At 67.1% G+C, this 10,969-nt stretch overlaps 3 protein-coding genes across 3 annotated transcripts; all 3 read left to right on the top strand.

The window, feature by feature from the left end:
* Positions 1-787: 787 nt before the first annotated feature.
* On the top strand, positions 788-4,555 carry NAGLU (N-acetyl-alpha-glucosaminidase). Its single transcript, XM_048316601.1, has 6 exons — positions 788-1,256; positions 1,377-1,524; positions 1,651-1,797; positions 1,986-2,071; positions 2,208-2,464; positions 2,677-4,555. The coding sequence occupies exons 1-6, from the start codon at positions 829-831 to the stop codon at positions 3,891-3,893; spliced, it is 2,283 nt and encodes a 760-aa protein (XP_048172558.1). The 5' UTR covers positions 788-828; the 3' UTR covers positions 3,894-4,555.
* A 368-nt stretch (positions 4,556-4,923) lies between these two features.
* Positions 4,924-6,576, top strand: HSD17B1 (hydroxysteroid 17-beta dehydrogenase 1). Its single transcript, XM_048316612.1, is given in 7 exon segments — positions 4,924-4,950; positions 4,952-5,060; positions 5,063-5,365; positions 5,664-5,843; positions 5,920-6,013; positions 6,113-6,296; positions 6,368-6,576. Coding segments are annotated over 7 exon segments (1,068 nt in total). The 3' UTR covers positions 6,539-6,576.
* A 293-nt stretch (positions 6,577-6,869) lies between these two features.
* Positions 6,870-10,940, top strand: COASY (Coenzyme A synthase). Its single transcript, XM_048321945.1, has 10 exons — positions 6,870-6,896; positions 6,996-7,485; positions 7,806-8,020; positions 8,170-8,301; positions 8,512-8,701; positions 9,054-9,118; positions 9,904-9,988; positions 10,114-10,211; positions 10,301-10,447; positions 10,687-10,940. The coding sequence occupies exons 1-10, from the start codon at positions 6,870-6,872 to the stop codon at positions 10,741-10,743; spliced, it is 1,506 nt and encodes a 501-aa protein (XP_048177902.1). The 3' UTR covers positions 10,744-10,940.
* Positions 10,941-10,969: the final 29 nt, after the last annotated feature.

Below are 10,969 nucleotides of genomic sequence, written 5' to 3'. Positions count from 1 at the left end.
TTTCTGCCCGTTTCCGTGGCTCTGGGGTCACAGGCGCAGCCCTGGTGCTGGCAGGAGACCCCGACCCCCCGTGGGCTGCGCTGGGGGGTGCTCGGGGAGCCCCGAGTTCCCCCGTCCCTCCCCCGGGCCGCCCCGCAGCCGGGCTCTGTCCTGGAAGTGTCTACGAATTCTCCCTGGAGCTGAGAGAGACCCCGGGCAGCCTGAGCCCGCCCCGTTCCCCGTTTCCCGTTCCCCGTTCCCCGTTGGGGTTCGCCTCGGCGGCCAGGGACGGGGCCGCTCCGGCTGGTGCTGGGGCTGCCGGGGCGCTCCCCAGCCCCGAGGCACCGGCGCTGCCCGGTCTCGCAGCGCCTCCCGCCGGCCGGAGCGGGTCCGGGTCAGCCCCGGCAGCCCCCGGGCTGACGGATGGACGGGGCCGCCGCGGCCCGGTTGCCCCGCTAGTGCGGAACCGTCACGGGTGGAAAACGCGGGACTGAAAACAGCCCGGAGCCGTGGGGATCCCGCTGCCCCGGGCAGGAGTTGCAAACCCGGCCCCTGCTCGGGCACCCGGAGCGGGCGGGGAAGGGGCCGCGGTGGCTCCGCGGCTCTGGGAGCGCCTGTCCCCGTCCGCAGCCCCAACCCGCCCCGGCTGCCGGAACCGGCCGGCCCGGGACATCCCTGCTCCGAGAGGCCGGTAACAAACCAGGCCCGCTCCGCTCGGCGGCCGGTAACAAACCAGGCCCGCCCCGGCCGCCGGGACCGCCCAGCGCCGCGGTACCGTGAGAGGCGGGACCGGCGGGGGGCGGGACGGTACCGGGAGAGGCGGGCCCGGCGCAGGGGTAGGAGGCGGCGATGGCGGTGCGGAGGGGACCGGAACCGGGATCTGAACCGGGACCGGGTCCGGGACCGGGGCTGGCGCTGCCGTTTCTGCTGCTGCTGCTGCTGGCGGCGACGGCGGCGCGAGCGGGGGACGCGCGGCAGGAGGAGGCGGTGCGGGCGCTGGCGCGGCGCCTGCTCGGCCCACGGGCCGCCGCCGTGTCGCTGTCGGTGGACCCGGCGCTGGCGGCTGGCGGGCCTGACATCTACCGGCTGTGGTCCCCTCCCGGCGCCGCCGTGGCCGTCGCCGTAACGGGCTCCAGCGGCGTGGCGGCCGCCGCCGGCCTCTACCGCTACCTGCGAGACTTCTGCGGCTGCCACCTGTCGTGGTCCGGGGCGCAGCTCCGCCTGCCAGACCCGCTGCCGCGGCTGCGGGCCGAGATCCGCGCCGCCGCCCCCGGCAGGTAACGGGGACGCGGGGCCGGGTGCGGCTCACGCATCCTTAGCGCGGGACAAGGCGCTGTTATGTAACGAGGGCCCGGGGGGCGCGGGGGGCCCGGGCGCAGCCTCCGCCGCTCCCGCAGGTACCGGTACTACCAGAACGTCTGCGCCCAGAGCTACTCCTTCGTCTGGTGGGACTGGGCGCGCTGGGAGCGGGAGATCGACTGGATGGCGCTGAGCGGCATCAACCTGGCGCCGGCTTTCGCGGGGCAGGAGGCGGTCTGGCAGCGGGTGAGGACTGGGGCCGAGGGCGACGGGGACCGGGAGGGCGTCGGAACCGGAACCGACAGGGTGGCGGTGGCGGGACCTCTGGAACCGGGAGCCGTAGGGCCGGCTGACCCCCGGCGCCCGGTGCAGGTTTACCGTAACCTGGGGCTGAATCAGTCAGAGATCGATAAGTACTTCACGGGCCCCGCGTTCCTGGCCTGGAACCGGATGGGGAATCTCCGCCGCTGGGCCGGGCCGCTGCCGCCCGCCTGGCACCTCAAGCAGCTCTACCTGCAGGTACCGGGGGCGGCCCCGCCCGCCCGGGGCAAACCCCTGTCACCCTCTGGTCCTCCTGGCCGAGGCTGTCCTCGCGGAGCCTCGGGCATCCCCCCACCCCATCCCGAGCTGCGGCAGCCCCCGGGGTCCCCTCGCGGGAAGGTGGGGGCTTCTCTCTCTCCCTCTGCTCCCTCCCTTCTCTCTCCCAGTACCGGATCGTGGAGCGGATGCGCTCGCTGGGGATGACCACGGTGCTGCCGGCCTTCGCGGGCCACGTGCCGCAGGGGATCCTTCGGTAGGTGCAGTCCCCGCCCCGGGGTCTCATGTCCAGCAGCACCTCCCACTGCGACTTCCCCGGGAGGCTGCCCTGTGCCATGGGCACAGTGGTCCTGTCCTGTTCTTCTGATCCCCATCTCTGCCCTCCGGCCCAGGGTCTTCCCACGCGTGAATGCCACTCATCTGGGGCACTGGAGCCACTTCGACTGCACCTACTCATGCACCTACCTGCTGGACCCAGAGGACCCCATGTTCCAGGTGATCGGGACCCTCTTCCTGAAGGAGCTGATCAAGGAGTTTGGCACAGACCACGTCTACAGCGCAGACACCTTCAACGAGATGACCCCCCTCTCCTCTGACCCTGCCTATCTCTCGAGAGTCAGCAATGCCATTTTCAGGTCGATGACGGGAGGTGGGTCAGTGTGCGGTGCTGGCCTGGCCACAGGGGTCCAGGTGGCATAGCAGGGGCTGGGGGAGGTGGCTGCGGGCCCCATGCAAGTGCAGAATCCACTGGTGCCAGACCCTCAAAACCCCCTTGAGGGGTGGTTGGTGGCCTCAGGGCCTTGTGAGACACCTGTGGGCCCTGCCTGGAGAGGATCTCACCTGGTGCTCTTGTATCCCCAGCTGACCCCAAGGCGCTGTGGCTGATGCAGGGCTGGCTCTTCCAGCACCAGCCTGACTTCTGGCAGCCAGCGCAGGTGCGGGCCCTGCTGCATGGTGTGCCCCTTGGCAGGATGATTGTTCTTGACCTCTTTGCTGAGTCCAAGCCCGTCTACCAGTGGACAGAGTCCTTCTACGGGCAGCCCTTCATCTGGTGTATGTTGCACAACTTCGGGGGCAACCACGGCCTCTTTGGCACAGTGGAGGCCATCAACCATGGCCCATTCACAGCCCGACGCTTCCCCAACTCCACCATGGTGGGCACGGGGCTGGTGCCCGAGGGCATTGAGCAGAACGACATGGTGTACGAGCTGATGAACGAGCTGAGCTGGCGTCAGGAGCCCCTCGACCTCCCCAGCTGGGTGACGCGCTACGCCGAGCGCCGCTACGGTGCCCCAAATGCGGCCGCAGCCAGCGCCTGGCGCCTGCTCCTCCGCAGTGTGTATAACTGCACCGGCGTCTGTGTCAACCACAACCGCAGCCCGCTGGTGCGCCGGCCCTCGCTGCACATGGACACAGAGCTCTGGTACAACGCCAGCGACGTGTACGAAGCCTGGCGCCTGCTGCTGAGCGCTGGTACCGAGCTGGGCTCCAGCCCCACCTTCCTCTACGACCTGGTGGACGTGACGCGGCAGGCGGCCCAGCAGCTGGTCGGCGACTACTACCTGAGCATCCGCCAGGCCTTCCAGAGCCACGCGCTGCCGGAGCTGCTGACGGCCGGCGGCGTGCTGGTGTACGACCTGCTGCCGGAGCTGGACAGCCTCCTCTCCAGCCACAGCCTCTTCCTCCTCGGCCGCTGGCTGGAGAACGCCCGTGCCATGGCCACCAGTGACCAGGAGGCTGAGCAGTATGAGCTGAATGCCCGGAACCAGGTGACGCTCTGGGGGCCCAGCGGGAACATTCTGGACTACGCCAACAAGCAGCTGGGGGGGCTGGTGCTGGACTACTACAGCGTGCGCTGGAGCCTCTTCGTCTCTGTGCTGGTGGAGAGCCTCAACTCAGGCCGCCCCTTCCACCAGGACCAGTTCAACCAGGCTGTCTTCCAAGTGGAGAGAGGCTTCATCTACAACAAGAAGCGCTACCCAGCTGTGCCAGCTGGGGATACGACGGAGATCTCCAGGAAGCTGTTCCTCAAATACTACCCCAGCGCCCTGCAGCGCAGTCTGGCTGGGCCTGCGTGACTTTGGGTTCTGCCTCCGGAGCCTCCCCCAGAGAGGGTGGACAGAGCCCCTGCACCCTCCCCCATCTGGACTTCTGGCCTGATGGCTGTCCTGGCTGTACTGGAAGAGGGGCACAGAGCCCTGGTGGCCCCCAGCCAGCCTGGACCCCCCACTTCCCCCACATGGGCAGGACGTGCCCCAGGAGGGGCTGGCACGTGGACAAGGGGCTGGCAGATGGATGGGGACCAGGCTGTGTCCCAGGGACCCATCCCGCACCGCGCTTCGTGCTCAGCACTGCCTAGCTGCCCTGAGCCTGTTCCAGGAAAGCTGGGCTGTCCCAGTGCTCTCAGCTGGAAGCTTGGTGGGACACTGCAGAGGGACAGGACAAATGTGTCCCTGCTGCGGGGCCTTGGCTGGCTAGCAGGGGTAGTGATGGGGGACAAGCAGACAGGGAGGTGGCATTGGGCGGGGGGCAGAGCAGCCCTGGACCCCGGTGCCTGTGGGGACGTGGCACTGCATGGCCTTGTCCACATTTGGTGCCTTTTGTATCATAAAATACTTGGCAGCATTGCCTGCAGTGTTGCTGGGGCTGTGCTCCCCAGGACAGAGTTTTTGAGGCCTTTTCCACAGCTGGGGCTTGGGCAGAGCCCAGCTGCAGAGCAAATACAGACTCTCGTCTCCTATGTGTGTCCAACTCCTTTTGCTAGTACAGGGCTGTGTGGAACATGGCAGGGGCAGAGGAGCAGCTCAGCCCTGAGCCTGCATAGCAAGAACAACACACTGCCAGATGTGTCCTGGCAGCCGGGATGCCTGGCACAGCAAAGCACGTCTGGTGCAGATCCCCAAGGGCTGCGGCTCCCCTTGTGCCCCAGAACCTCCTCCGGCAGGGAGGTCCTGGCTCAGCGGAGTCTTTATCACAGCACCTGCACGAGGATCAAGGCACAGGGAGCACCAGGCATGCACAGGGAGGTGGGTGGAGGGGCCTTGAGATAAGGCAGCAGACACAACACGGTGGCGTGGGGCGGGGGGACCCTCTTCCCAGCCCTCTTAAATGGCCTGGCCCCGTTGGCCAGCACTGCCCAGCCATGGAGAGAACCACGGTGCTGATCACAGGCTGCTCCTCAGGCATCGGCCTGGGGCTGGCTGCACGCCTGGCGGCCGACACCACTCGCCGCTTCAAAGGTAAAGGGTCGATGCTGCCCCGGGGGGTCCAACAGCCCCAGCTGGTCTCTGGGCTGGACCAGGCAGCGCCTCACCAAGGAAAACAGAGCGTGGGGGTGGGCTGGGGTTGGTGCTGGCCGCACAGCTTGGTGGCCACACTCTCTCCCCAGTTTATGCCACCATGCGCGACCTGGCCAAGGGTGAGCGGCTGCTGGAGCGCCTGGGGGGCTGCTGCCCTGACACGCTGGAGGTCCTGCAGCTTGATGTCACTGACCCACGCTCACTGGCAGCTGCTGCACAGCGGGTGCAGGGACAGTGCCTGGATGTGCTGGGTATGGCTCTTCCTGCTGGCCCCAGTGTCCCTGGGGTGGCTGAGGGGACCTCTCTGGGGTCACAACCCTCCCCAGGGCACCGGGAGCAGATGCTAAACCATGGGAGGTGCAGGCAGTCCTAGGGCTGGGACAGGATGTGTTTAGCAGGGCAGAGGTGCAGGAGATGGATTTGGGGGTGCCAAGGGCCCATCAACAGGGAAAGGCCCCCCATTTCTGCCTTCTGGCACTCAGTCTGTGTGCGGGGCTACAGTGACTGGCTGACTGCGCTGTGCCCGGCTGACTGCACCATGCCTGGCAGTCTGCAATGCAGGGGTGGGACTGATGGGACCGCTGGAGACCTGCTCCGACCAGGCCATGAAAACTCTCTTCGACGTGAACCTCTTTGGGACTGTCCGCACCATCCAGGCATTCCTGCCTGCCATGAAGAGCCGCAGGGCCGGGCGGATCATTGTCTCCAGCAGCATTGGGGGGCTGCAAGGTGGGACCCCCAGCATCCTGTAGTACAGGGAGCTGTGGGGAAGAGTTCTGGTGCTCAGGGTGTGGCTCTGCCCCAGGGCTGCCCTTCAATGCTGTGTACTGTGCCAGCAAGTTTGCAGTGGAGGGGCTGTGCGAGAGTCTGGCCATCGTCCTGCGCCCCTTCAACATCCAGTGAGTGCCGGTGATGCCACGAGGGCTGGATCCTGCCCACCACGATGGGGGAATGCCAGGGTGGGGGTACGGTGGCAGCTCATGCGCTCCCTCCCGCAGCCTGACGCTGGTGGAGTGCGGGCCCGTCCACACCAGCTTCCTGGCCAACCTACAGCGCCCCGACCCTGAGGGCAGCGAGATGCGGGGCCTGGACGTCGCGACACAGGGGCTGTACCGCCGGTACCTGTGGCACTGCCAGAGCATCTTCCGCGACGCGGCCCAGGAGGTGGAGGAGGTCCTGCCGGTCAGTCACCGCGGAGCGGGGGTGGCCGTGGGGCCGTGCCGGGGACGGCTCTGACCCGTCTGCGGTGCCAGGTGTTCCTGGAGGCCATCGGCAGCCCCTGCCCACCCCTCCGCTGTGCCAGCACCCAGCTCCTTGCTCCGCTCTGGCCCCTGCGGCTGAGCAGCCCCGACGGCTCCGCGTACGTCCGCGCCATGCACGACTTCGTGTTCGGCGGCAGCGAGGCCGGCGGGGAGCAGCCCTGAGCGGAGCCACCGGAACCCCGGAACCCGCTGCCCATGCGAACCCCCAGCCCGGACCCGGAGCCGGTCGCGTACTCGGTCCCGCCGTGTCCCCAATAAAGCCCTTTGCAGCCGCACGGCTCCGGCTCCGTCCCCCTCACGCCGCGGTCCCGCGGGTCCCCCGGGCTCCTGCCGCGCTGCGGGGCGGGCGGGGGCTGCAAAGTGCCCGGGCCTGCCGGTCCCCTCCCCCCGCGGGCGGAGCCGGGCGCTCCTCCCGCCCGCGGCGGGGCTGCCCGGGAGGCGGTGCTGTTCCGGTGCCGCTCCCGTTCCGGTCGGCGGCGCTTCCGGCGGGGCGATGCCGCCCTTCGCCTCGGGGCTGCTGGTGCTGACGGCGCCGCTGCCCGCGCTGCCCCGGCGGGCGGCGGGGCTGGTGGCGGCGGCGGCGGGGCTGGTGGCGGGGCCGCTGTACGTGCACCTGCAGCCGGGGCTGCGGCTGGGCGGCCCCGCCACCGGCCCCGCCGCGCCGCCCGCGGGCCCCGCGCTGCTGCGGGCTCTGGCCGCGCTGTACACGGCGGCGGCGGCGCGGCGGGGGCTGGACCTGCGCGTCCTGCTCGGGCCCGGCCGCCGCCTGGCACGGGCGCCCCGCGTGCTGCTGGCGGCCGCTGCCGAGGCGCCGGGGCCGCCGGAGCCGGTGCAGCTCGGGCTGCAGCGCCTGGCCGCGGCTGTGTACGGCTGCCCGCCGAGCCTGCCCGCGCTGCTGCTGGGCGAGGACACCGCGGGGGACGCCGGGGGGGATCCCGAGGGGGATCCCGAGCAGGATCCTGACGCGACGCTCCCCGAATTCTTGGACGTGGCGGTTGGCGGCACCTTCGACCGGCTCCACGGCGCCCACCGGCTCCTGCTCAGCGCCTGCTGCCTCCTGGCCCGGCGGCGGCTCCTGGCCGGGGTGGCCGACGGAGACCTGCTCCGCCGTGAGTCCGGGGCGGCCGTGGCTCTGCGTGGGGACGAGGGGTCAGCCCGGTGCTCCCCGGGGCAGGGCAGTGGTCTTGGGGCCCAGTGACCCGTGAAGTCCTGGCAGCCACCCACCCAAGGCGGTGCCATCCAGGCAGAGTGTCACTGGGGATCCAGTGGGGACCTAGTGTCCTGTCCACAACCAGCAAGGTGTACAGGTGCAGAGAGGGCAAGGGGAGCGGGAGGCAGCACTCAAAGTCCCAGCTGGGTGTTTTCTCCCGTCTCCTGGTCTTGCTTTTCCGTCACTCTTGTGCTTCTCTGCCCTCCTGGCACCCGGCAGACAAGGTCCTGCCGGAGCTGATCGAGCCATACGAGCTGCGGGCAGCGAAGCTGCGTGAGTTCTTGGAGGACGTGAAGCCCTCACTGTGCTACGACATCGTGCCTCTGGCCGACCCCTTCGGCCCCTCAATCACAGACCCCGACCTGCAGTGCCTGGTGGTCAGCGAGGAGACCCGCCGGGGAGGGGAGGCTGTGAACAGGAAGAGACTTGAAAATGTAATTCGCATGCTGAAGCCCGGTGGGCTACCCCTGCCTGCCCTCTGGCCCTGCCTGACGCTGCCTGGGGACAAATTTGGTCTGATTTGCCCCTTCCCTCTGCTGTATTCTCATGGCTGACAGCCCTCGGGGCTCCCTTCTCTCGTCAGGGGCTCCCCGAGCTGGCTCTCCATGAAATCCAATTGATGAAGGACCCCGACCGCAGTCAGAACGAGGAGGAGAAGATCAGCTCCTCCAGCCTCCGGCAGAGGCTGCTGGGGACACTGCTGCAGCCCCCACGGGTGAGGAGGGCCTGCAGAGCCACAGCTGCAATGGGAGTGGTGTGCCCGGGAGGAGGAGTGGGAGCCTCGGGAGCCGAAGAGTTTGGAAAGGCTGCCTGCTGCTCTGCAGCCCAGGGCCTTTCATGGCCATCTCCAGGCCGGGGTGTCAGGATCCTTCTCCAGCAAAGCCCAGTTCTCCACCTGCTGCCACAGCTTTCCTCTTTCCCTTAGCAAGACCCGGCTCTGCCGTTGCGCCCGTATGTGATTGGCCTGACTGGGGGAACTGGGAGTGGGAAAACCTCCATCGCCAGACTCCTGGGGCACCTGGGCGCGTTCATCATCGACGCTGACAAGCTGGGCCATGCCGTCTATGTCCCCGGTGGCCCGGCCTACGAGCCGGTGGTGGCGGCCTTTGGGGCAGGTAGAGTCACTGGAGGCTGCAGGGAGGAAGAAGGGGAGGGACGGGTGTCCCAGCATCCCTGAGAGCCCTGGCCCGTGTCCCCCTCCCACCCCATGGGTTTTGGGCTCCCCAAGTGTTGTGTGTCCCATGTCAGAGCTGCTGGTGGGGAAGGATGAACCAGGCTCCTGTTTGCCTGGAAAAAGCTTTTGCCTGTCCTTTTCAGGAGTCTGAAGGTGAAGAGCTGCCAGGTTAGGTGTTACAGCCCTTTTCTACGTGCTGTTGAGAGCCCTTTGCCAAAGTCCTTTCCCCAGCCCAGGCTTGCCACAGGGATGGGAGTTGTCCCTCCCAAACCTGTTGTGCTTCTGCCTTGCAGAGATCCTGAACAAAGATGGAACAATTAACAGGAAAGTCCTTGGGAGTAAAGTGTTTGGAAACCAGGTAAAAGCAGATTTATTGTAAATATTTAATCTGTGAGTGGGGGCTGTTCTCCTCTTATGCCAGGGATTTTTAGTTTTTAGCCCTTTTGAGATGATGACATCTTCCTGGCTGTATTTCCTGACAGTGGCATGGGGACAGGGTGGGACAGATCACATCTCTGTAGCTGAATCAGCAGCTGTGCTGAATACATTCCTCTTGTCCTGCAGCTGCTGCTGTCTCCCTGTTCCCATCCCTGTCCCCATTGCCATCCCCATCTCCTCTGTACCATGCTTTTCCTTCACTCAGCTCGGAGCAACAGACCTGACACACACAGAGCCAGTGCTCTCTGCCCCTTGTACCCAGCAGGGCTCAGTGTCACCTGGCCTTTACAGGTGCTCATCCTGTTGCTCTGCTGCTGCCCCAGGCCAAGGTGGAGGCAGCTCAAGGAGTTCCCTGGATGGACAGGTCTTATGTGGGACCTGCTGGATGGGGAGCTTGCTGTGCTGTGGAGCGAAGCACCTCTCACAGCAGAGACTCAGGTCTCTGCTAAAGGCAGGGCCCTAATGGCAGGGCAAGGGAAATAACAGGAAAAAACACCCTGACCCTGGCAGCAGGAATGGAAGCCTCCAGCCAGTGTGAAAGCTTTCCTTCCGGGTGCTTGGTGATGGGCCAGACCCACCTCCTGAGCTTCAGTGGGTCCTTCCTGGGTGTCCCCTGACTGCTTACAACCCCGCTCTCCTGGTTGGCTACCCAGAGGTTCTGAGGGCAAGGGACCGAATCTCAAATCCCACTGTGGTCCTTTCTAGGAGCGACTGAAGAGCCTGACGGACATTGTGTGGCCCGAAATAGCCCAGATGGCAAAAGAGAGGATCAGGGAGGCTGATGCTCAAGGTAATGGGGGCAGCTCCGTGGCAGCCTCAGCTCAGCAGTGAAGCGTCTGCACTGCAGGAAGGTGGGACTGAGCCCAGGCTGCTGCTGTCCATGGCTGGGCACTGAGGAATGCCCTTGTTCCCTAGGGAAGGCCGTGTGTGTGCTGGACGCTGCTGTGCTGCTGGAGGCCGGCTGGCAGGACATGGTCCATGAAGTGTGGACAGCCATCATCCCGGAGGAGGAGGTGGGCCATGCCCTGGGCTCCTCACTTGCTGCCAGGGCTGGTCCTCAGCCTCTCCCAAAGCACCTGAGTGTCCCCCGTGTCCCTGCCAGGCCGTGAGGCGCATTGTGGCCAGGGATGGGCTGAGCGAGGAGGCCGCTCGCCGCCGGCTGCAGAGCCAGATGACCAACAGGCAACGGGTAGAGCAGTCCCAGGTGGTGCTCTGCACCCTCTGGGAGCCGGACATCACCCGCCAGCAGGTGAGCCTGGGGCTGCTGCAGCTCCAGGGGTGTTCTGGGTGACTGGGACAGGAACCGCAGGGCTCAGTGCTGTGCTCAGGCCATGCCTGGGTGCGCTGCTCACCATCGAGGCTGCCTCCGGACACGGCCACAAGGGGTGGGTTTGGGGGTGTAAATTCAGCCGGCTCCTGCCCCGAGCCGGGGTGCTGCTCGCCTTACCCGTGGGCTCTGAGGTGTCGCCCCGGATGGTTCTCCGGCAGGTGCAGAAGGCCTGGGACCTGCTGCAGCAGCGCCTGAGCCCGGAGCGCGGCCCGTGAGGCGCTGTCCCGCACGGTCCCGTGAAGGTCCGTGTCCTGCCAGCACTGCCCGCCATCAGCCGGCCGGTGGAGCAGCGTGGGACCGAGACCACCGGCCCCGTCCGGCTCCGGCGAGGGTTCGGGGCGTCCTGCCGTCCCCCGGTGAGGGGGAGCCCTGCAGGGCTGAGCAGGGTGACAGTAAAGAGGCTGCTCCCGCAGTGCGTGTCCGTGCGCCGGTCCCGTTCCC

This window comes from Corvus hawaiiensis, chromosome 1 (genome assembly GCF_020740725.1).
Source record: "Corvus hawaiiensis isolate bCorHaw1 chromosome 1, bCorHaw1.pri.cur, whole genome shotgun sequence".
NCBI lineage: Eukaryota > Metazoa > Chordata > Aves > Passeriformes > Corvidae > Corvus > Corvus hawaiiensis.
This window is presented reverse-complemented; position numbering and strand designations above follow the sequence as displayed.

Coding starts and splice junctions, on each gene's coding strand:
- NAGLU (XM_048316601.1), top strand. CDS start 829: ATGGCGGTGCGGAGGGGACCGGAACCGGGATCTGAACCGGGACCGGGT. Junction 1,257..1,376: donor CGCGCCGCCGCCCCCGGCAG/GTAACGGGGACG, acceptor CCGCTCCCGCAG/GTACCGGTACTACCAGAACG. Junction 2,465..2,676: donor TTTCAGGTCGATGACGGGAG/GTGGGTCAGTGT, acceptor TTGTATCCCCAG/CTGACCCCAAGGCGCTGTGG.
- COASY (XM_048321945.1), top strand. CDS start 6,870: ATGCCGCCCTTCGCCTCGGGGCTGCTG. Junction 7,486..7,805: donor CGACGGAGACCTGCTCCGCC/GTGAGTCCGGGG, acceptor GGCACCCGGCAG/ACAAGGTCCTGCCGGAGCTG. Junction 8,702..9,053: donor GGTGGCGGCCTTTGGGGCAG/GTAGAGTCACTG, acceptor TCTGCCTTGCAG/AGATCCTGAACAAAGATGGA.